This window comes from Labeo rohita, unplaced genomic scaffold (assembly GCF_022985175.1).
Source record: "Labeo rohita strain BAU-BD-2019 unplaced genomic scaffold, IGBB_LRoh.1.0 scaffold_61, whole genome shotgun sequence".
Lineage (NCBI taxonomy): Eukaryota > Metazoa > Chordata > Actinopteri > Cypriniformes > Cyprinidae > Labeo > Labeo rohita.
This window is the reverse complement of record NW_026129535.1, coordinates 85,481-110,777: the sequence shown is the minus strand read 5'-3', so window position 1 is coordinate 110,777 and position 25,297 is coordinate 85,481. Positions and strand designations below refer to the sequence as shown.

Below are 25,297 nucleotides of genomic sequence, written 5' to 3'. Positions count from 1 at the left end.
TCATGAAACAGGTTTGTGTTGCCTGACTGACATATATCTTCAGCACAGTTTGCAGTCCATCAAAAACAGTAACATCTGTAAAAATTGTAACAATCTCCTGTTCATATTGTGAAATTTAATTTTTGTAACTGTTTGAGTTTTATTGAAATTAACCATTAGTCTTTCATAGTAGCGTACATTCATTTTAGATCATGATAACCACAGTTAAAACCACACATATAAGACCTCAATACCATGGTAAAAATATAACCATGTAACTATGGTTTGAAACTACAATATGAAAATGTCTAAATACATTTAGTATAAATGCTATAGCTTAATGTCAAAAATACTGTAATTATATTCCATTAATCCTTTATACATTTAATACGTGTCCAAATTAAAAATATAATAAAATTCGATATGAATGTCTCACATTTCTGCCACAATACCATGGTTAGTGTTACTACAGTAAATGAATGGTAAATTTAAAAGGCGATGAATGGTAAATCTAAATGGCAATTTGTTTTGTTGTGATTGTTTTACAGAGGGAAATTTTATTGCGATAATTATTGTTAGTTTTTTATTGCCCAGCCTTATTCTGATTTACTGGTCAACTTGTGTGTTTGTGTTGGTGGTGGTGGGTTTTTTTTGTTTCCTTCTTCTGAGCACACTTTATATTAATTGTCAACTACTATGAGGTTGCGTTAACGTAATATGGTTAGGTTGGTAACATTACAATAAGGTGTCACTCGTTAACATTAGTTAATGTAATAACGAACAATGAACAATACATACATTACGCGGTTTGTAAATCTTTGTTAGGTAATAAAAATACAGTCATTCATTCTGTGTTCATGTTAACTAATGTTAACTAATGAACCTTATTGTAAAGTGTTACGTTTATAGGTCGACTATGTGATTTCGGTGAAACAACACTGTTGATATATGAAATCAACACCAAAACAAACACACCACTACCCAAAATAAACACATTCCTTCCTTCATTGCTCCACCCAAGTTCATAAACATGCTATGCAACACAAACAACAACAGCAGCAAATATTCACAAAATTGTTTGTTTGGGTGTTGTTTTTAATTTTCAATACTGTTTCTCATAAATCACTTACTGCACTCTTAAGTGTTACTGCACAGCAACAGTGGTTACATTAGCAGAATATTTTTCATCATTGACTGAATTTTTTGGCAGTGATGGAAAAATCTATTGCAGCTTGTAACTGTAATTGCCACCCATATCCTGTTGGTGGCGAGTGTGCATATTAATTAGCTGTTTTGCATTATTGTCTCGTCTTTGATCTCAGTGCATGACCTTCCGGTGTAGCGAGCGCTTGCAGGATTGTGAAATCCCACATTTAGAGAGTCCTGCAAACTTCTGATTCGAAACTTTGGCTAAAATGGCACTGGTAATTCTAGTCTCCAGCAGAGACTGCATTAGAGCGCGGGTTCAGCCTCTGGAACAAAATTAACATTTATTGCCTGTTTCCATATTTTTGCCTGTTCACACACAAATATTGTGCATTAGTGGCCTCCGCTGTCACTGTGAAAAAAAACAAACACTCCTATGCTTCATGTGGTGTTGAATATGAAAAGTTATGCACAGTCTCTGTTTACCTGTCCTCTTTATAAATAAACACATGGATAATTTGCCAATAAAAATGTAAACTAAAACAAAATCTATTAAATTTATTATCATTAAAATATGAAAATTAAAATAATAGATTATGATGGAATTTTTACTGTCCTGTCCACTAAAATGACAGACAACAGTTCAGTGGGTCAGCAGTATAAGTACATAGCAGTTAAAGACTTAATATAAAGTTGAACTTTTTTTCCAGGGCCAATTCTTAAACTGTAACCACACCTCAATACTAAAAACGTATCAGCCATAACATTAACACCACCTGCCTAATATCATGCTGGTCCTTCTCATGCTGCCAAAACAGCTCTGATGCACCAAGGCATGGACTCCCTGAGACCTTTAGGTTCTGCAAGTTGCGAGTTTGGCATGTATTGGATTTGTTGTTTAAGCACATCCCATAGATGCTCAATCTATGGGGAATTTGGAGGCCAGGGCAATACCTTTAACTCTTTGTCATGTTCCTCAAAATGATGCACTGAGTGTTCTGACACCTTTCTGTCATGTGCATTTTTAAGTTTTTTCAGCAATTTGAGGCACAGTAGCTCTGTGCGGTCTGACCAGACGGACTAGCTCTCACTCCTCACGTACATCAGTGAGCCTTGCACGCCCATGACCCAGTTCACTGGTTTACGAGTTGTCCTACCTTTCATCATTTTTGGTAGGTGCTAACCACTGCATACCAGGACCACCGATGCTGTGACTTATTTGGCTCTTGTATTTGTCAGATACACTCAGATCTTTTCGCTTGGCCATTTTTTTTTTTTCTGCTTCCAACACATTAAATTTGAGAGCTGACTGTTCAGTTGCTGCCTATTAAATCCCACCCCTTGACAGGTCCCATTGTAATGATATAATCAATGGTATTCCACTTCACCTGTCATTGGTTTTAATGTTGTTGCTGATCAGTTTTGCCTTGCGATGTGCTAGTAGTTATTTATTGTTACTAACCATAAAGCACTACATTTATTTAAATCTGACACAGTAAAATTAGAATTCATATACCTATAATTTGAAAAGGCTGGTAATTTCGTTCAGTTTTTTATACCTTAAAATAATACTGCCTTTAAATGGGAAGTGGGAATAAAAATGTAGACAACTCTTTTAAAATTCGTAAACATGAGTATGTCACATTCAGGTGCTTTGTTGCTGGACATTATAGGAAACATACAGTATCTCACAAACGTGAGTATACCCCTCACATTTCAGCAATCATTTTAGTATAACTTCTCAAGGGACAATACTATAGAAATTAAACTTGGATATATTTTAGAGTAGTCAATGTGCAGCTTGTATAGCAGTGTATATTTACTGTCCCCTAAAAATAACTCAACATACAGCCATTATTGTCAAAACAGCTGGCAACAAAAGTGTTTTGTGTTAGAACCATTGTTGTTTTTTGCGGGCTTTCTTGTAAGCCAGCTTCAGAAGAGGCTTCCTTCTACCTTCTGCAACCTCTAAAGCAGTGCTGGCATGCATCTGTTTTTTGAAGCCAGGTTCTGCACCTGATGCACAAAACAAGAACTCACTTCGTTGATCAACCCTTGCAAGGCCTATTCCGAATGGAACCCATCTTGGAAAACCTCTGTATGACCCTGGCTGCAGTACTGTAACTCAGTTTCAGGTTTTTACTAAACCTCTTATAGCCTAGGCCATCTTTGTGGAGGGCAACAATTCTAATTCTTAAATCTTCAGAGAGTTCTTTGCCATGAGGTGCCTTGTTGAACATCCAGTGGTCAGTATGAGAGAATTGTACTCAAAGCACCAAATTTTAACTGCTCTAATACAGGATACACAACTTTGTATGGTCCTGTCAAGCAGACAAAAACATGAACATGATGAATAGGACATGTGGCTTTGCATGGTTAAATGACATGGTGCTGTTATCACTTAGGGTGTACTCACTTTTGTTGCCAGCTGTTTTGACAATAATGGCTGTATGTTGAGTTATTTTCAGGGGGCAGTAAATGTACACTGCTATACAAGCTGCACATTGACTACTCTAAAATATATCCAAGTTTCATTTCTATAGTATTGTTCCTTAAGAAGGTGTACTAAAAACGTTACTGGAATGTGAGGGGTGTACTCACTTTTGTGAGATACAGTAGAGAGAACAAATTTTTTTTGGAGCATATTTATTTAGGATTTCCTATTTTGAAAATGTAATACATGTTAAACCAGCAATTTGAAAGAGGAATCTAATCCTGATTAAAAAAGAGGTGTGCACATGAGAGGCAGCATATGATGATGCGTGTGAAGGCAGCAAAAACTGAACATTATAATCGAAAAAATGGATACATTTCTGTTAATGCTTTGAACAGTGATCAACTCTTACATTTACAATAGGTTTAAAAGTCCGCCAAAGATCGCTCAAAATGGCCATTGCAATACCACTGCAGCACACAGAATTAGTTCAAATTTCTATAAATTGGACTACCAAAATGCAATTTAAATGCAATTTGAGGTTAAAAAGTAAATAAATTGTCAGTTTGTTTAAAAATGACTGATTGTTTCGCTAGATAAGACTCTTCCTCAGTAGGGATCATTTAGAACCATTTGAAGCTGCATTTAAACTGCATTTTGGAAAGTTCAAATTTGGGGACACCATTGAAGTCCCATATGAAGAAAAATTTGGGAATGTTTTCCTCAAGAAACATAATTTCTTATCGACCGAAAAAAGAAAGACATGAACATCTTGGGAGACAAGTGGGTGAGTAAATTATCTGTAAATTTTTGTTCTGGAAGGGGACTTAATGTAATCGTAATCGCAATGGACTAATGCTAGTTCAAAGGCTTTTACCAGCTGGTGCAAATGTTGCTTCTGCAAGCCGTTTCTAAAACAAAATTTGTTTGAAATGTCACACATTTGTCTCCAGTTTCCCTTTAAGTAAGGTTATCTATTAGCTAATGTCCTTTAAAACAATTGCAGACCAATTTTTCTATCCTCTCAGATGGTGCGTGTGAACAGTGGTGGCACGAGGTGAATGCTGACAAAGAAAGAGTCCACTAGGTGGTACTGTGCATGTGTTGAAATCATTCATCTGTGCTCATCCGTGTTTGAGTATACTTTGAAAGCAGAGTGGACATGGCTGTATGCTAGATGGAGTGTAATGCGGAAAAAAAAGTATATCGGGCCTTAAAGTTGCAGCAGAAATCTGTCCCTTTTAGATAACAAAACACATTTACTGTTTTCGGTATAGAAAATGGCACCTAAAGGATGGTGAACAATTCAGGCGGTTTTAAAAGAAACATTGACTATATAAAAAAAAATTAGGATAACTCTTTAAAATGTGCCACCCTGACTAAAACACCATATCTAGAAAAAATACTCCAATCTAGGCACATCACTGGGCCTATATCTCATGGGCCTATATCTATCTGTCAGTCTGTCTATCTATCTGTGTGTAAAAAATTTAATTAATATTATATATTAGTTTTTACAATTCCTGTTTTTTTTCAACGGTTTTTGAAGTTCATTCATGGGGTACAAATGGCACTATTTCCTGAGAATGAGCCTACTGTTTCAAGTCTAAGGGACAAGTCTAGAAACATGATAATTATTTTTTTCCTCCAGGCTTCATAGGCATGGAGGCATTAGTTGGTGTTTTTTTTTTTTTCTAAGTTTTCTTTTCTTTCTTTCTTTCTTTCTTTCTTTCTTTTTTTTTTTTTTAAAAAAACAGAATTATCCTTCTAAAATTTTAAGCTTTTTTTATGGTGGTCATTTTCCTTGTTGTGGATGCTCTGTTATCTGTGATCATGGAGTGACTGCGTTGATATCCACAAGCGCATTCTAATACTAGTACTCTGCATTTAGGGGTGAAGCCATTTGCTTGCACAATGTGCGATATGAGGTTTTTCCAACGCTACCATCTCCAGAGACACACCATCACCCATACGGGTATGTGTCGTCTCTTGTACCCCACTCACCCTGCTGGTTTTCTTCAGCATGTAAAATAAATGAACATAAAATAATGTTCAAAATTGAGTTTTTACAATTAAATGCTTTAGTCATGTTGAGATTTATTGAAGCTTCCCTTAAGTACACCCATAGAGTGTTAGTCATAGTCATGCGCCTGAAGAAAGAATGACTAAATACTAATTTCCAGTTTCACAAAATTACAAAACATTGTGCAGTGGTTCATGTTTGACTCGTAGTTGGTTCATAGTAGATGGAAAACTTTTGACTAGAGGAAGCCTTTTGTCTTTTTTTTTTTTTTTTTTTTGGAAGACATTAATCTAGTCATATGTAGTTATTTTGCACACAAGCACATATAAAATGTTTTTTTAAGCAATCATAGATTAATGAAATTATCAGCATTGTTCACTTTTGATTTGATGCAATATTTTGAAAGAACATTTTCAGTTGTTTTAGAGAATGAAAAGCACTGTCAAGCACAACTACAGTCAATTAGTGATGGCAGAGATTTCTGTATTTGGCAATATGCATTTCCAACCTTGACCTTAATGCGCTTTGTTGGAGAATTATTGTATAATTGGACTCTTGTGTGGAAACTCTTGGTAAGAACTAACCATAATGTAGTTATACTAACATGATAACTGGGTCACAATTTAACATTAGACAACTGTCTTTGATTCTCAATTGGAATTTGTTAGGTTGTGTTATTAAGATGATGCGTATGGTTAATATTTTGCTCTGGTCATTTAGGGGTGAAGCCGTATGCTTGTTCCATGTGTGACATGCGTTTTTTCCACCGTTACCATCTGCAGAGACACAGCCTCACTCATACTGGTATGTGTCTTTCTGTCTTACCCCCCTTAGATTATATGTGAGCTCTGCTGCCATTGTGTAATAGGAACTTGGAAGTATGCAATTTCCGTATTAATTACTTTAGTACATTACTTTCAGACAGGAGAAATGGATTGCCTGAATTTTTTTTATTATTATTATTATTAAATTAAATGTGCTTTTGGGTTAAAGTGCATACTGTCAGCTATGCTCAACACAAAAGATTAAATTAATTTTTGGGGGGGGGTATTATACAATAGCATGTTAGTTTATCCAAAAATGACAATTCTGTCTCACGTCTACATTGACACACCTGCTTACTGCTTCTGTAAATCACAAAACAGAACATCAAGGGCATGACAGCCTCAGTTACATTTTCTTTCATTGTGCATTCTGTTTTTCCATAGAATGAAAGAAAGGAATGAATGGTGACTGAGGTTGTTTTGGTTAAAGAAGTCTAACATGTAATATATTGCACATACACAAATTAAATTAAAGTTTGTTTTCACATATAATAATCATTATTATCAAATGAGAGCAAAAGTGATGCACTACAGTTTTCTAGCTCCAATGCTGTCCTTCACAGGGACATTTTACAGTCAATGCACACAATCAGACACAAAAATAAGCTTAATTTCTTAAATCTAAATTTAAGAAAATTGGTAACCCATACTTGGAATATATTAGATGTATTGAACCCATCCAAGTGTACACAAACAGCAGTGTGGCACCATGGGAGTAAATCAGAGGTTAGGTGCCTTGCTCAAGGGCATCTCAGTCATGGGTATTGAGGGTGGAAGAGAGATATTTCTTGCTGGTACTGAGAATTGAACTTGCGACCTTGGGGTTACAAGTTAGACTCTCTAACTATTAGACAACAACAGCTCACATTTAGAGGAAAAAAAAAAAAAAAAAAAGAAAACACTTCCCAAAATGTAGAAGAGCCTAAAACTATAAGCTCATAGTTACACTTTAACCCAAAGTACTTGAGTGACAGCACTGCAGTGTACTTAATGTTTATTAAATACTTATGAATTGCTCTAAGCATAACTCGCACTACTTGAGTAATGAGACTGTAGAGAGAACTTTCTGTTGTTTTTTTTTGTTTGTTTTTTTTTTTTACATTGTTCTATGATTTGAGCAGTTCCCATGAGTGCTTGGTTTAAGCTGACAGGTGGCGGTAAGGCTAATACACTGCTGCTTTGTGCATTTAGGGGTGAAGCCTTATGCTTGCACCATGTGCGACATGCGTTTTTTCCAACGTTACCATCTACAGAGACACAGCCTCACCCATACGGGTAGGTGAAATCTCTGTGTATGTATTTTTTTATGAATTGCCTTTCAAAGCTCTCAGTATGTTATGAAGAGAGACACGATCTGTTTAAACTGCAACAAACTCGAGTTTGTATTTTTCCTATTCAGAAGGCATAAAATGAAAAGAAAAAACTCACACTGGCAATATTGCCACCTTCTTTTTTTCCAAAGCAGGATTATTTGTTTTACAACAAAAATCTCTGTGGCACACACAAAATTTCATGTTAAATATAAAGTGAATATAATGCACACTTAATACTAAATCCTTGATGTTTTAATGTAGTTCACATTTTATTCGGAATTTTTGTTTATTTATTTATTTTTTGGTTACTGCAGATGCACTTGGTATGAGCAGGATTTTTTTTCCCACCCAAAATCCTATATTAATAGAAATGCACACATGAACTGTTGGTGCTCTGTGCATTTAGGGGTGAAGCCGTATGCTTGCTCGATGTGTGACATGAGGTTTTTTCAGCGTTACCACCTGCAGAGACACAGCCTCACTCATACGGGTATGTGTCAACTCAAACCCCTACCTTATTGTCGTTAATGTTAGTTTTCTGCATGCTAAATGACTTATAATTCAATTTTGCGTGGCAACCATTTTCTGCATCCTTGACACATAGAAGCATTAAATTGGCCATTATTAAATGTTTCTATTTCAGAGTTTAAAACCAGTCAACAACATTTAATAATTTAATGAACAGTGCTCCATGAAAGTCCTACCTCAAACCTGATAAATACGCAGTATATCTATCATTAAAGCAATCACTGATAGCAGCCTGTCATGTTGCTCTATAGCCACCATCCCAAGGACCTATTTTCTTTTCTTGAAATTGCAATAAGTTATAGATATTTCCACTATTAAATAGATTTTTCTCTGACCCACTCCTTAGCTGTTTATTTTTAATTAAGTTAGTAAGACACTGTGGTGCCGAGAACAGCTATCACCATTACTATGACCCGAATAAATGCATAAACAAATTCATTTTGTAACGAGATTAACATGAATTTACCTTAAGTGCCTCAATGCTATTCACTCATTTATTCATTCATTTTATATAGTTTCAGGAAATGATCAAGCTTCAGTACAACAGGTTTATCGTGATCATTTATGGCATAATTTTATTACTACTGAAAATATTTTTGACTCATCCCTCATCAACTAATTAAAAGGGGAAAAAACACTGAAAGAAAAAAAATACCAAATATTTACTTTATACACTTTAACTTGTATTGTGTGAAATCAATTCCGATTTCCTTTTATAACAATCCAAACACACAAACTGCATTAGACAAGTCATTTTTAGTCTTATAGGCAAGTGCTTTAATGAGCAAAATGGATTTAATTTCAGCATGCAGAACAATTTTGAGAATAAATAAATAATTAATAGCATGCTCCACATTTTTTAAACACAGTTAAAATTGTTTGTTGCTTTGAATGTTGTGTAAAGACATTCACTAAAATTGACTCTACATTTAGGGGTGAAGCCATATGCTTGTTCGATGTGCGACATGCGGTTTTTCCAACGTTACCACTTGGAAAGACACAGCCTGACTCATACTGGTATGTGTCCATTCACTGTACCCCAAGTATTCCTTGATTGGAACTAAAGTTTGTATATATTTTGTGGTTGATCTGAATAGGGGGAAAAAAATGAAATGACAATGTCTTATTCAAATTGATGACCAAAATGCTTAATAATGACTTTTGAATAGTAAATGTTACTTTTGAAATATGAATTATCTGTATCCTGCTGCATATAATATTTGCATCAAAGTGAAGATGTTTAAAAAAGTTTTCACCTATTTAATTTACTGCTCTTGGGTGCAAGTTTTGCAAGACTCACTTCACGCTTGCATGTAGCATCAGGTTTCACAATATCTTTGTAGGTGCTCCTGCTTCATGTTTCTGTGGGTGCGTTTGTTTTTGTGTATTACGTTTATTTGCATTCATTTAATATTAGTAAATAGACTCTAGCAGTTTCTACCTTTTTTAATGATCAGTTGTATTTATTCTCTAAGAAGGTAGAATATAACCTCAAGTCTTAAAACAGGTTTCAGATCTTTAAAACCAAAACCCCAGTGTGCCACTTTACAGTCAAGCAGTTTTTTATTCTATATTAAATATACTCTACAAACTCGAGTTTGTATGGAGTCATGTATTTTATTTCTAAGCATGAATATGCTCTCTATTTAAGGTTTTTTGTGGAAGCCCATATGACGATCAGTCTTGACAAAAACAGTGTTTCATAATCTTTGTTTTTATGCATGTTGTGTGTTGTGGCATGCTGTTAGAATGAAGATGTGAGGTACTTTAATAAAGACTGTTTTTCTCTGTTAGGAGAGAAACCGTTTGCATGTGACATGTGTGACATGCGGTTCATTCAGAGGTACCATCTGGAGAGACACAAACGTGTTCACAGTGGTGAAAAGCCTTACCAGTGTGAGCGCTGCCAGCAGGTAAGAACACACTTCAAAATGCAGAGGGTTTAAGGTATGAGACCACTCCCATAATCTTTCATTAGCCTTGTTCACACCGCAAGAAACTTGTAGGAACAAAGAGGCATTCATTTTTAACAAGAGCTGCCAAGTTCCAGCGACCTAAAATGTTGACACAATGTGTCCATTTGAGAAAGTTTAATGTAATTTGTCATTTAATGTACGTTTTTTTCATTAAAGGGGTCATCGGATGCAAAGCTCACTTTTACATGTTGTTTGAACATAAATGTGTGTTGGCAATGTGTTTACACCCTATAATGATAAAAATCCAATAAAACTGAAAAAAATTACTTTTTCATGGAAAACACTTGCTTGGCTATAAATGTCATGCAATATGATATTCAAAAATTACATTAGACACTTTTAACATTAAATAAAGCACATAATGAGTACCTGAGGTTGTCATTGTCACAGTTTGTTTGTTGTTCCAGCCGTGACATTGCAGAAAATAGAAACCATTTCTAAACTAGAAACTTAGAAAACTTCACTGCCGTGGCTGGTTAGGACAAAAATTCTGATTACCATGGAAAAGATATTTTATCGCTTCTCATGGCCTTGTGTAGTTAGGACACGTGTTACACATGAAGTAAAGTGTAAATGCTTTAGTTGAACATTTCCACTAACTTCTTTGCATTTTGTTTTTGTTTTTTTGTTTTTTTGTTACTTGAAGAACTTCTCACGGACAGACAGACTGTTGAGACATCGGCGATTGTGTCAGGGTCGCGGCGTGGCAAAGGTCGAGGCCCAGCCATGCTCTTTCACCCAGGAGCCTCCCCCAGCACCTTCGTCCACGTGGAGTCCTCTTCATCCCGCCCCGGGTCGACTCGCTGTCTGATACCATAGTCTTCAGACAAGCCCTGAGAAGACAGCACACCCAGACTTCTCTCTAAGCCACTGGCACTGTGGCCCCACCTGCTGACAGAGAGATGCGCTACAGAGAGGACAAGGAAAAATTCTCGTCTTTTGTTTCTTTATTCAGAAACACACAAGGTTCTCTTTTGATCATTGAGGGTTGTTTTATACTTTTTGGTAATATATTATGGGGTTAGAATGGGTTTTATGGTACTTTTAAGAGGTGAGGAACAAAAAACACACCTAACATGGGAATTTCATGTTACTAACCAAAAAAGGTACAACCCATCATCTATCAACTGACATCTATTGATACACATTTCATGTAAGATAAACAGCATTGTGTGGTTAAAATCAGCATAATGTGATGTATAGGCCTGCTGTAAAGTGCTAAGGGTTAGTTACCCTACTGTCCTGAGGACTCAGGTAATGTCCTACTACCATCGCAAGATCTGTTTGTAACACTGTAACCATGTGTAACCATATGGAAATGCACAGTGTGTGTCCATATATTAATTCATTAAGCACCTACAGGCTTTTTTCTCGATAAATGTTTTATCTGATATTGTAACTATGTATGAATTTGAAAGATGTGTATATTACTATGTGTAACAGCTGGTTTGTTCTCTGTCATTGCCATGAGCTGGTGGAAATGACACCACCCATTGAGTTCTGCTCACTGGAAGTGCCCCTTTCTCTGACTTCACTCACTTTAAAGACTGAGCATATGTTGTTTTGGGGGTCATTGGTCCTCACCATCAGAAATTTTGCATCAAGAAAATGATGTCTATTTTAGGCCATTAAGTTTTTCATTGTTACATTGTTTTAATGAACATTTAGCACATTTCACTAATATTCTTATTACCGTAATGAAGAAATACTGTTTTTAAATGTACATTAAAATGATACTGTAATATCATCATCATCATCATCATCATCATTATTATTATTATTATTTTAATAATTTGTGCAATGGGAATCAACAGTAACTGTCATTAGTGAGAATTACAGAACTGTTTGCATTACGTAATAATAATTGAGGAAGTGTAATGTGGCAAAATGGCAGTGCTTAAAGATAGGCTTCATTTTCTATATGCAATTTTTTTTCGCCCCTGATTTTGGAGTGATACATGGCTGAGATATGTTTTTGTGAGATTCATTCAAGTATTGACTATACTGATACAGCATACAGCATACAGCATCTAAATGTTAAATGACACAATGAAAACGTCCAAAAGCCCTACAGTTTTATGTACAGATTTATATGTGTACCATATAATAAGATCTTGTGGCTTTAGGATGCCTTCATGTGTTGTTGTGTTTTTTTTTTTTTTTTTTCCCCTTTTTCTTTTTTTCTTTTTCTTTTCTTTTATTATTATTTTACACAGTAATAATTATATACATATTATTTTACTGAATGCTGACAGGAGGACAGATAGACTGCCTGTTGTTTTCTTTCCAAAGTCATTTTAACATTATATTGCCTTGTGTTCAAGCACAGTTGTGTTGAAATGTCTCTTGATATAGATTTGTTGTTTTGTTGTAAGACTCGGTTGTAATGTTTGAGTTGAAAGGTCTAAAGTTGAAGTTTCCAATATGATACAGCAGTGTTGTCTTATGCATAGGTTTACTCTAATGTAAATCTGCATATGCAATGCCTTCAGTACATGTGGGCCACTATCGGATGATGGAGCGGAGATCTGATGTTATTGTTGCACCAAATTATATTGTATTTGTCAGTTTATTAACTTCTCATCCTATCTTTAACATGATATCTACTGTTTGACGAGAGTCTCGTCTGTATTTTTTAGGTGCTGATGGACAACTAGGGATTAAATTGGGCATTTCCTGGCATCAGAATGCTTTCTGGTGATAGTATCCGGCAACTGAAAAGAGAATATATCTTTAGAGGGATGTCTGCTGTTTATTGACAAAAGATTGCTGCATTTCTGTGTAACGACTGAATATTTTTCTTTGTAATGTTACATGTATGTTTATATAACTGAATTGGTTAAAACTTTTAGTTCTATAGCAAGAAACTTTGTGTATTTTAAGGACCTTTTTATGCTAATATAATTTTAAAACACTGGAGAGAAATGTGTGAAATTATCATATTACCATATACATATGCAGCTGAATATACAATACACACAAACACACATAATTAGTCTGTAGTTACTAATCAAAGCCTCTCTCCAAGTGTTGGGAATAATATTACAGTTCACGTGCTTGGATATCCGAATAGAAGTCAGAAGCTATAGAGGTCATACCTTTAAATTATTTTAGGCATTTATTTGAACAGGGCATAATTTTATTTTTGTTTCTTTTTTTTTTCTTCTTCTTCTTCTTGCTTGCATGATATTGCAGACACTGTTGTACTGACTTCATTGAATTCCTTATCTTCAGCCGAAGGTGTTTTCCAAGAAAAAAAAAAAAATTGTGGAGGAAACATGTTTTGTTAATTCTTCGGACACTTCAGTGTCACATTTAGTTGTTTTTGTGGAGACAAGAGAGACACTTCCTTTATGCATCAATAAAATACTAAATAAAATATGTGGTATTTATATGAGCATTCAATTTTAATTCAGGAAAAAAATGTATAATTTAATAGAAAAAAAACGGAATTAAGGAATTTTCTTTACATTTTTTTCCTAAAAATTCAAAATATTTGTGCTTTACAAATAATAATAATAATAATAATAATAATATATGTTGTAAAACAACCAATGTTGGGAAAAATTACTTTTAAAAGTAATGCATTACATTATCTATTTACATTACTACGTTACTTTTTATGGAAAGTAATGTGCTACGTTACTTTTGCATTACTTTTTAAATCTGGACAGGGCTTGCTTTTTGTTTTTAATATAAAAAGTAATATTTTTGGTAGCGATGCGGCGATTGCACTTTTCTTGGCTGATTTCCGATTTTTTTTTTTTTTTTTTTTGTAAATGTGACCTGCCAATACCGATTTTTGCCGATTCTGATTTTCTTTCTAAGAAGTATGATTGACAGCATACATGTGACCCTGGAACACAAAACCAGTCATAAGGGTCAGTTTTTTGAAAATGGGATTAATGCTTGTTCACATTTGTTCCAGACAGGAGAGCTTTCAGTCAGTAAATGGGAAAAAAAGTAACTCAGATATTTTATTGTAAATTAAAAAGTTAAATTTAAATGTGTTACTTCACTAGTTACTTTAAAAAAGTAATCTGATTACGTAACCCGCGTTACTTGTGATGTGTTACCCCCAACACTGCAAACAACAATACTGGGGTCTAAGCATCAATAGCTCATGTGGATGATCAGTTGATTTGAAAATAATGTGGATTTTACAGCGAAGTTCATCTTGGCTTTTTAATTATGGTGAGGGTTGATGAACAAGTTACAGCAGCATTGACTAGTGTCAAACGTGGCAACCGACTGAAATCACTCCCTCTTAGACTGAAACAAACTTTTATTTCGAGAGCTGCGGTTAGCAGCTCTTTTGGTGCACCCCTCAGACTGGACCTCCCTGGCCCTCCTCCAAGTATGACGCCAGCACTGGATAATTGCCGGGACTGAGGGAACAGCAGTTTAAGCACCCTGTTCATGTGTTAGATTGATACAACACATGACCAGGCACAGCCCGGTTGAAAACACTAGCATATTACGCTGCTGACTCCAGGTGGAGGGGTTGCGGGAGACCAAACATCAGAGCGTCGGCTCAAGAACCTGGTTGGCACACGGTCTGACCACTGATCTGTGAATGGAAAACTGGCAAACAGATTAGGGAATTCCCACCAAAACTGGGACTCCAAACTGAATTCCCTCAAACTGGGGCTCCCGTTAGAGACCTATTCCGAATCTGGGCCGTTTGCCTAAAGTAATCCACCATGGTGAGGATTACAGTATTGCCACTGGATGGAGGAGACCAGTAACAAAATTCAGGGCAATAATTGACCTGGGAAGGGGTTGTAACAGCCCAACAGGAGGTTGATTAGAGGGATACTTGTTTTGAACACACACGTTGCATGCCCCCACAAATTGACAGATGCCATGGTCACCCACCAATAATGGATGGCTGCTAGCAACCTCCTTACACCAGGCAATACATTAGCTTCATAGTTCATAGTTTTAGTGACAATGATGACAAATTAAATTATAAACCAAGTATCAGATTTATAGATTTTTAACAAAAGTTTAATTTTGTGCCAAAGGGGAAGTTTTGCCCCACAGGTGGGGTAAAATGCCCCGTCTGACAAAGCAATTTGTTTTAAACATTTACAGCAAAATCAGAGTACAAGCAGCTTTACCTTAAAATGAAAAGGAATATAATCAATAATTATGAATTAACAAAATTATAATAGACTATTTGAATTTTTTTGTTAGCTGATGCTAACTGGCTAGCTAAATAGCTACCTGATGCTAATTTGAGGTAATTTTTTTTTTTTTTTTTTTTTTTTTTTTTTTTTGAGGTAAGGTTTTTATTCAACCAACTAGTTAGAATACATTTGATGGAAAAACAAAGGATTTGATGGTCAGAACAGAATAACTACACTAATTGCCCATTGTACCCTGGGGGCGTTTTACCCCACTGACTATATTTGAGAAAAAAAAATTGTCATTCTGAAAATATATAATTGTGATGTTCTACAAAACAACAAGCTTTGAAGTACTTTTTTTCTTACTGCTGAAAATGAGATAATTTACTGTGAAATCCGTTTTCTCTCTGGTACATCACTAGTGTAATCTTTATAGTGAATAATTCTACGTCACTGTTATTAACATAGTCCACAGTTACAATAAAACATTATCTTGACTTTATCTTGTGGTTATTTGGGCGTTTTCCCCCATGGGGGCATTTTCCCCCCATTCTACGCTATGTTAGAATAAACTGAGGGTAGTGGCCAGTCTCAGAGAGGAGGAGGCATTTGTGTAATTCACATGCGTTGACACCCCTGATGAGACACTTTCATATGCTCTTCCCTGTGACATGACACTGAAATTGCACTCTCTCTCTCTCTTTCTCTCTCTCTCTCTCTCTCTCTCTCTCTCTCTCTCTCTCTCTTTCTCTCTCTCTCTCGCAGTTTTCTCACATTCATACCTCTGTGTTTCCCTCTCTTTATGCTGTACTATTTTATGCCTGTAATCTGACACCACTGCTGTGTCCTATCAGCACTGAGGACATAATTCATCTCAAAGAGGCCCAACAGCAAATCATAGTAAGCCAATAAATTTCCACGTCAGAGCTCAGCCAATAGGTGGTGAGCATTAAATCACACATGTTGTGTTGGTGGCCAATGGCATGGCAAAGGCACAAAGTCACAAAGCAGAGCCTCTTAATGGCTGCTGTATTGTTGTTGGGAATCTGAGGTAAACATTCTTAAAGAAGTAAAAATAGACTCAGAAAGGTGAGACATACATTCCAGTCTGGCTTCTGTGTGTATGTGTGTGTGGTTTTTCTTTTCTTTTCTTTTTTTTTTCTCTGTAGTTTGAGCAACAAATTTTGAGGGTTTGGATTTTGCAAACAAGAATTGAGATCCAATGTGTGTCAAACAATGACAAAGCTAGGATTAGAAAACAACAGTCATAGAAACAACAGATGCAAAGTCAAAAACAGAAGTCTTTAGTCAAACAAAAGAAAGGAAGTCATCTGTCATGTTGTCACTGTCTTGTGACCTGTGGTGTCAACTATGTCACTTCTCTGCCATTCACAACTCCTAAATTGTTATGTCAGTTCCTGAAGGATTGGACTCACTTCATCTCTGTTTGTTAAAATAAATATTACATATAAATAAAACAAATGTCTAAATAAATATTCTAATTTTGCTAAATCCCCAATCAAACCTGATATAAATGCCACACATGGTGGCATGATCAGTGATTACACTACTGCAGTCTGTGGTGTAGTAACATATTTTGCTATGTGGCCTCAGCCCTGAAGCCAAATAACCCTACTAAAAAAAAGTAATAGATTTAAAGTGCATTTATTTTATACTAAGTATAGTTCAAGTCTATTAACATACTTCGTGACATATTGCTTGGGACTTACTTGTTATTAAAACTTTATTTACTAGTGTACAATGCACATTTCTTAATATTAAGCTTAAAATGTGTTTTAATGTCACTATTAATGGGGATTGTGTGATCTTTAAATAATACCAGTCTTTAAATGCAAAATATAAGTGTGCTATAAGTATACTTGCAATAGTTCCACTTTAGCACAATCAAATATACTTAAGTATATATTGGACTTCAGCACTACTTCTGCACAATTAAAGTGCATTAAGTACAAAATTAATTGTTCCAATTTAGCAGACTTTAAATATACCAGTTTAGTATACTAAAAGTACAATTGCAGGATATTTTTTTATTAAGCACATAATATGTAAATATATTTGTACTTAGCATGAAATAAATGTATTTTTTAATACATTTTAGTAAATTTATTTTTCACTAGGGAAAGTTCATCATTTTTTGGAGATCCAGCATGTTATAAACATTTTGGAATAAAATTGTGGGTTGATGACATATATAAAAGTTGTTGTTTGTTTATTTGTTTGTTTGACTTATCTCTGGGTTTAGAATGGGTGGAAGCAGTCAAACCAGACAAAGTGTGTGTTTTGTTTTGTTTTGTTTTTTTGTTTGTTATTTATTTATTTATTTATTTATTTTTACTCGTTAGGCTACATAGGATCAATTTGAAGCAACTAGAGATGACATTTCAAAAGGAATATATATTTCACTTCTAAACTTAGAAAAAATACTAATAGATGTTCAGTTTTGTATACCAGCTGATATAGGAGTTCAAGAAAATTAAATAGCTGACAAATTAGCAAAAACATAATTGAATTATAGTGACAAAATAAAGATAAGTAAAAAAAAATACAAATAAAAAAAAACATTAATTAAAAGCAACATTGCCAAACACTGGCAAAACATTTGGAATACAAATGAAAGGCAGATAATTCAACAAATCGTTTAAGGCTAAAGTATTTAGAAAATAAGAAATCATTTCTACAAGGTTACAGTTAGAGCATACAAGACATAACTACACATTTCTAATGAATTAAGTTTAATGCAGCTAATATGAGTATGTACATGCAAAGAAAATGTACTAATAAATTGGGAAGAAAGAAAAGAATTTTACAAATATAAATGATCAAAACAGGAATGTGAGCTATTAAAAGTATTTTATAAATAGGAAATAATGAACTGTAAGTTGTTTAGAGCATATGTGTGCGTGTGTGTGTGCGTGTGTTTTGTTTTATGTATTAAATTGAGCTTATCGAAAGAATTTAAGAAGAGACTAAAGAATTCATGATTTTACACACTCCAACATAAGTAGGTGGCAGTATGCGCCTTTAACGACAGTTTGTAGCCCGCCATGAGAACGGAAGAAGAAGAAAAACGTCCAGCTGCTAGTGGTTGCGCACAGCAGTTGCAAGACTGTGAGAGGTCTGCTGTCAGTCACTGCTAGACCGCCATGTCCAAAGAGGTAAAAACACAAAGAAATTAGGGTTGTAGAATGTAGACTGTATTGTAACTGTTCAGCTTTCTGTCATTGTTATTAAGTAAAATGGAAAAGAATTAAATAGTTTAATTAGAGAAATTAGTTTTTGTCAAAAACTCCCATTTCTTCGCGGCTTCATCTCGTTTCTTTGTTCGCAACAGCGGCTCGTATCGATACATGAGCTAAAACGCAATTCATTTGTTTCGAATTATTACAACCCTTCATTTTGTGTTTGTCTGTGCTTTCTTGCGGTCAGTGCGTTTGATTGTGCAAGTGTATTTTTTTGCATTGGTTTTTGAGAAATGCATTTTATTTGTGGTGGCGCTGTAGGCCGCAAGATTGCAGATGCACTCCCGCATCATAGATCGATTTTATCGACACTGTCGGCATAGCTTGATAACATTGACGGTTTTAATGAGGATGAACAAGCTAGTTCAGTTCAAATCTTTGATTTAAAGAATCTTGTTTTTCATTGTTAATTTGGTTTGTGTAATTGTAATACGGTTGCAAGTAAACGCCTAAATAACTAATTAAATATGCTGTTTTTGTTTAAATGGTTAAATACATTTAGAGCTGTTTATAACGTTGTCATTTAGTGCGTTTACTTTAATGGTTTTGATTCTCACAGCAACAGACCCCCCGTGAGCCTGAGCAGCTCCGAAAACTCTTTATCGGGGGCCTCAGTTTCGAGACAACAGATGAGAGTCTAAGGGCTCATTTCGAGCAATGGGGAACTCTTACAGACTGCGTGGTGAGTACATCTGCATGCATTCACATGCTAATGAATGAGAGCAGGCTCTGAAACCAGCTGCTTACATGATTTCTTTAACCTTTTCTGCTCACAGGTGATGAGGGACCCCAACACAAAGAGGTCGAGGGGTTTCGGATTTGTGACCTATAGTTCAGTGAGTGAGGTGGATGCAGCGATGGATGCTCGTCCACACAAAGTGGACGGAAGAGCTGTTGAACCCAAGAGGGCGGTGTCTAGAGAAGTATGTGTTCATACTGAGAAACCTTAAACCATTCTTCCTGTTTTTATAAAATCAAATAGTCAGCATTCTGCTGTTTACTACTAAAAGTTTTGCTCATTATCTTTTTGTATCTAGTGATATTTGTGAATAATAATTTATTTTGTTTGTATATTGCAATAATTGCTCATACTCTCATTTCAGGACTCATGCAAACCAGGTGCTCACTCCACTGTTAAAAAGATGTTTGTGGGTGGAATCAAAGAAGACACTGATGAGGAACATTTGCGCGAGTATTTCGGGCAGTTTGGTAAAATTGAGGAGGTGAACATCATGACTGAGAAGAACAGTGATAAGAGGAGGGGCTTCGCGTTCATAACATTTGATGACCATGACTCTGTTGACAGGATTGTCAGTAAGTGACTGCTGCTCATTTGTGTCCACTATCTATGATGGTTTAAATTCAATAAATGTGTGTCTTCAATTCAAACACTGTATTCATGTTTTTCCCCCCCATTTAACCCACAGTACAGAAATACCATACAGTGAATGGACACAACTGTGAAGTCAGAAAAGCTCTGTCCAGAGAGGAAATGAACAGGGTGTCAATGAATCAGCGAGGTGAGAACTATACACTGGAAATGGAATGCAGTAAAATACACATCATTAAAAGTTAAACATACCTCAGAGTCAACCATTTTTATTTTGGCTGTCCTGATGTGTTGCGTAGCCTTTTGATGTTTTGTTCTAAAGGCTTGAACTGCAAAAAGAACCTTTTCATAAAATCCATCTTTTAGGTGGGCGAGGAGGCGGAGGAGGCGGAGGAGGTGGCGGTGGTGGAAACTTTGGCAGAGGAGGTGGATATGGGGGTACAATTTAGCATATTATGTAAAATATATGTTGTAATATGTAAAAAAAAAAAAAAAATATTTAATAACTTTTTGTCCCCAAGGCTTAGTTTACTAAACATTAAATTTCAAAGATTATGCGGACAACCCTAAGTACTTGCATTAGTCCTATTAATTAATTTATTATTATTATTATTTTATATTACAACATTGTACTATGCTTATTTCATGGAATAATTGGAAATGATGTACTCCAACCCACATTTTTGAGAGCTACTGGTCGACAGTGTTCCATCTGTGTTTTTAATTTTTTTTTTTTTCTTTTGTAGGTGGATATGGAGGAGGAAGAGGTGGTTACGGTGGAGGCGATGGATATAACGGCTATGGAGGAAATGGTATATATAGAGACTTTAAAAAAAAATGTGATTCACATTACACTTTTAAACAATTAAAACTGTATTTACATGATGTTCTTTATCTCCCATCTCTTTATCAGGTGGCTATGGTGGAGGTGGACCTAATTATGGTGGCAATCGTGGTTATGGAGGAGGCGGCGGAGGTGGTGGCGGCTATGGAAACCAAGGAGGAGGCTACGGAGGCGGTGGCGGTGGCTATGATAACTACAACAATGGTGGTGGAGGCAACTTTGGAGGAGGTCCGTTATCTTGTGAATCATTTTTGTGTCATGTTATTTTTGTTCTGCTTTGTGTTCAGTCATAAGATGTTAATGCTAAGTACCTAGTGTAGGTATGTACAGTTCTTCTGCATATTGTGCCATGCTGCTTTATTTTAAATAATCGCTGAATTTTTGCAGGCAACTTTGGAGGTGGTGGAGGCTACAATGACTTTGGCAATTACAACAATCAATCTTCCTCTAATTATGGCCCAATGAAGGGAGGAAACTACGGAGGTGGTGGAAGGAGTGGCGGTGGCCCGTATGGCGGTGAGTGAATATTGCACTGTTGTACTATATGGTATTATACAATTGTATTTGGATTCAAACCATTTTCATTACGCTTAGACTCTCTTTTGGATGCTGGAATGTTTTGAAATTTGTCTATAAAAAGCAGCAATTAAGAAGTTGTCCTAACTGAAATGTTACAAATCAAAGGTTCAGTTTTCGGTCACTTATCGATCGCGGTTCTTTTTATAGGTGGTTATGGAGGAGGATCTGGTGGTGGTTATGGAGGAGGCTCTGGTGGCCGAAGGTTTTAGATTCCAGGGTAAGAATTGCCCCACGTATGGAAAAGGGCTCTGAAGTTGGCCATTAGTTTCTTTTTAGCTCATCCATGTGCAGACATCTCATAAGATGCGTAACCTATACAAATGTTTGCCCGTAATCACTCTTCAATTGGTCGGTAAATGAGTAAAACTATTGAGTTTTCAGTGCAGGGGATCCAGCAGCAAACCTTCAAATCTTATAAAGCTAAGATCCAGTATCACAAGACGAATGTTGATTTTGAGTTGTTCTCCAAAGCTTCTGGCTGCAGCACATGCAGACTCATCCTCATTGTCCTAACCATGCAGTCTTAGCTGACCTGAAGGTTTGCTTCTGTGCTTCTACTACTCATTCCCCTCCAGTTCAGCTCTTGATAAAGACAAAGCAAGGTTGCAAAGTGTAACTGAATTTATGTTCCGTATTGTCCAACAGGCCACAGTACTTAGAGGAGAGCCAGAGAGAGATGACAGGGAAAGGAGAGAAGCAAGCAGGTTTACACCTAGATCTGCCCAGCCAAGCAGTGTGGTGGCGATATTAACGTCTGCCATGCGAAGAGAACGTGTTCAATAGGGGAGGAAAATCATGTGGGAAGGTCGGGTGGGAATTGGGGGTGTGATGGTGTTTTAAAGTTTAAAAAAAAAAAAAAAAAAAAAAAAAAAAAAAGGAACGTCTAAAAAGTACTCTTGTCCTGGAAGACATTTACTAGTTTGTAGTTTTCCCTTTTTTTGTCTGTGAAGTGCAAAGCATTCCAATGAGATTTTATGCAGGGTTTAACTGTTGTGTTGGCTTTTCTCTTGAACCAGTAGGGTGTCTGTTTTTTTTTTTTTTTTCTTTTTTCTTTTTTTCTTTTTTTTTTTTGTTTTTTTTTTTTTAATGTGAACAGTCACCAATCAAGATTAAATAAACCGCTCCAGTTTTTTTATTTAATTGTATTCGTCAGTGTTTTAATTTGGTAAATTGTGAGTACTCGCCTAGTTGCATGAATATCTTGTGTTTTATGCAACAGACTCGCAGCATATTCTGATGCTGTTGGGTATTTGCCTTTTGTGATGCAGATTTGAAGCTTTAACCCTAAAGTCACTTTGACCTTTGGTTAAAGCATTAATAAGCCTTGGTTACTGGATAATAATATAATGTTGGTTTGTTTCAACTTTCATGTGAAATACCTTTAAAGAAACCAGAGTTCTCCGAATTTAATTTCAGCAAAACCTTAAATAGCTTGCTCATTTATATTTGCAATTGGGCCTAGCACACGCTCTGGTGTTTGTGTGTTTTGCAACATATGGCTAGCACGTAGTTCTACTTCTGGATGAATGATGTTTCTTTGAGTTCCACTGGTGAATGAAATCCATAAGAGGATTTTTAGCGACTCTGAATTGCCGCCTGAAGGCAATCTTGCACGTAATCGGTCAGACTATCTGATGAAGTGCCAGCAAAGATTCTAGCCATCGGGAGGAGCCAGCTTAAAGCCTAGCCAAAGAGAAGAGACTGTTGAGAAGCGGTCCATCGAAGAGAGGCTAGCCATTGGGATGAGCCAGCTGAGAGGCTAGCTTATTGGAATCGCCAGCAGTCTTATTGAGAACAGATGATTGCTGTTGTAAGACTAGCGAGAAACAGCTACCAAAGTAAGGTATTTAACATACCAGACTGGTAGGTAAGAGGAGAATTTTAGTTTTCTTTCATGTGAATTATTTGTGCTCTTCAAAATTAGGTAACAGTGTAAAGATTTTGTTGCTTGGTTGTTTTCGTGGTTGTGGTGAAAACATGACTGCCGAACTATCACAGTGAGCAAGTTTTCTACTGTGTTTTAAGTAAGGTTCGGTATCTAATTTTATGTTTTAAAAGTAGTCTTTTGTGTCAGTGGTGCATGAGACACTTATGACTATAAACTTTCTGTGCTTGGTTACATGTCTTTTTGTTTCTTACCTTATTTTGCTTTTAAGTCAATTCATTCTTTTTCTAGGGATATAAACTGGTGGATTACCTGGGTCACGGTTACAGCAAGAACAACTGGCCGGTGATCTCGAAGGTAAGTGCATTTTATTCAATTATTATTTATTTATTTTGTTTTAAAAAGCTTTTTTTTTTTTTTTTTTTTAAAAAATAGATGAGCGTCAGAAGTGTCTCTTTTAAATGACGTTGTCTTTGATCTGTGCGGTAATGGGAGTTGTATTGTACAGTTAACACAAACTTTTTCTGCTTGTTTCTACCCACACAGATTATCAGAGAGTGGAGTCGGACACCAAAAAAATAGCTGCTGGACAGCATTAGAATTGTTATTTTTCAGAAGACTTTATTTATATTTATTTATTTTTTTACAGTGTTTTAATAAAAGTTTAAAACATCAAGTATGGGGTGAAATGCTTTATTTACCTATGTGCTGATTTCTCACCTAATGTTATTACATGATGTCTCATGTCAAGTGAGATTATAAGCATATAACAGGCCTTAGAAAAAAAGAATGTGGTGAGATGCTTTGTTTCATGTCAGTTGAGTTATCTGAGAAATAAGTAATAAAATATATTTTGAATATGGACACATGAACATTTGCATTTGGATTTACAGCTCAACATCATTAGTCAAGTCACTGGTACAAGTTACTCTGAAGTGCTTGACACAGGTATCATATTAGGGAGGTTTTAATTCATGGCCTAATATTTTTGTTTTATGCATGTAGACCTGGATATAAAGTAAATAATTGTATATGCTGTGATACAGATTAATATACCTGTATAAGTAGCACTTTTTTACAGCTTTTCTCAATTGCTAAAACACTATAACCATTCTTTTGAACTCAAATTTCAAAACCATAATGCCATTTTTCAAAATGGACACCCATTTCCCTAAACTATAAACACTGTTCCCCTGCTGTTCCCCCTGAGTCAGATTTGGTAAACTGTTACTGCAAAACTCTACTCGACTTTTCCTCAGTTGCTTTGGTGCATTTCTCAGATCAGAAATGAAATTCTCCAAAGTACTTGTTCAATCTCCACATCATCAAGTCATTTGTGTACATCATAAAATGTTTCTCATTCTTTTGAACAAGTTGCGTTTACTTGGGTACATTCATGCAACTGATTATGATTTGTCTGTGGTTTCCTACATAATCAGTTGCTATTGTCATGTTGCTCAAAATGTATTATATAGTTCTCTGGGCTATAGTCTTACCCCTAAAAATATCAAGTCATTAGCTCATTGTATAAATCAAGTCAAGTCAAGCTTTATTGTCATTCTGCTACATGTGTGGACGTATAGTGGAACGAGATGTCGTGTCTCGAAGGGCAACGGTGCTACATACTAGTTAAACATAATATGAACATACAACAGTGCACAAATAAGAAAGCAATTATAGACCTATGCAACAGTTAACCATCTGACTATACATATACTATAAATACTATAACTATAATAAATAGTTGACTACACATACAAAACTAAGACTACAAAAACTTTACTTAAGTACAGTACATGATGTTTTCCAAAAGAGACATTTGTACATAAAAAAAAAATGTTTAGTACATGAGATTGTGCAAAATAGATATTTTGTGCATTAAATTGTGCAGAAGAGAGATTTTGAGGGAAGCAGCGCATAGTGCAAAATGATTCATAGTGCAATGCACAAATAAACATATGTAATCATTACAGTAAATGCAACATTTTTGAGCTAGTTGTCATAAACTGCCAAGCATATTTTCTACACATTTCTACATTTCTAT

General features: G+C 35.6%; 2 protein-coding genes across 17 annotated transcripts in view; both read left to right on the top strand.

The window, feature by feature from the left end:
• znf740a (zinc finger protein 740a) overlaps nt 1–12,235 on the top strand; it is a 28,110-nt gene extending 15,875 nt beyond the window's left edge. For 5 of the 14 annotated variants that reach the window (XM_051103933.1, XM_051103926.1, XM_051103929.1 and 2 more), the window contains 6 exons: nt 6,303–6,386; nt 7,598–7,681; nt 8,126–8,209; nt 9,181–9,264; nt 10,042–10,160; nt 10,870–12,235. In XM_051103933.1, coding sequence (XP_050959890.1) covers nt 6,303–6,386; nt 7,598–7,681; nt 8,126–8,209; nt 9,181–9,264; nt 10,042–10,160; nt 10,870–11,034 — 620 coding nt within the window. In that variant the 3' untranslated portion in view covers nt 11,035–12,235. Of the gene's footprint in view, nt 1–5,450; nt 5,535–6,302; nt 6,387–7,597; nt 7,682–8,125; nt 8,210–9,180; nt 9,265–10,041; nt 10,161–10,869 lie in introns of all 14 variants that reach the window. The other 9 variants (XM_051103935.1, XM_051103936.1, XM_051103931.1 and 6 more) reach the window with 7 other exon arrangements.
• A 6,186-nt stretch (nt 12,236–18,421) lies between these two features.
• hnrnpa1a (heterogeneous nuclear ribonucleoprotein A1a) lies at nt 18,422–23,929 on the top strand. Of its 3 annotated transcripts, none has more exons than XM_051103940.1 (12): nt 18,422–18,531; nt 19,175–19,297; nt 19,392–19,538; nt 19,719–19,929; nt 20,043–20,135; nt 20,312–20,371; nt 20,692–20,757; nt 20,859–21,017; nt 21,177–21,305; nt 21,516–21,585; nt 22,014–23,610; nt 23,800–23,929. In XM_051103940.1, exons 1-10 carry the CDS (start codon nt 18,520–18,522, stop codon nt 21,575–21,577), a joined length of 1,062 nt encoding a protein of 353 aa, XP_050959897.1. In that variant the 5' UTR covers nt 18,422–18,519; the 3' UTR covers nt 21,578–21,585; nt 22,014–23,610; nt 23,800–23,929. The 3 variants fall into 3 exon arrangements, with proteins under 3 accessions (XP_050959897.1, XP_050959896.1, XP_050959895.1); XM_051103939.1 differs by having other exon boundaries at nt 20,312–20,383; nt 23,545–23,610; XM_051103938.1 differs by having other exon boundaries at nt 20,312–20,383.
• Nucleotides 23,930–25,297: the final 1,368 nt, after the last annotated feature.

Excerpts from the sequence above, each read along its gene's own strand:
- hnrnpa1a (XM_051103939.1), top strand. Across the intron at positions 19,298-19,391 it reads GAACTCTTACAGACTGCGTG|GTGATGAGGGACCCCAACAC; the intron begins GTGAGTACATCT and ends TTCTGCTCACAG. Across the intron at positions 21,018-21,176 it reads TGGAGGCAACTTTGGAGGAG|GCAACTTTGGAGGTGGTGGA; the intron begins GTCCGTTATCTT and ends GAATTTTTGCAG.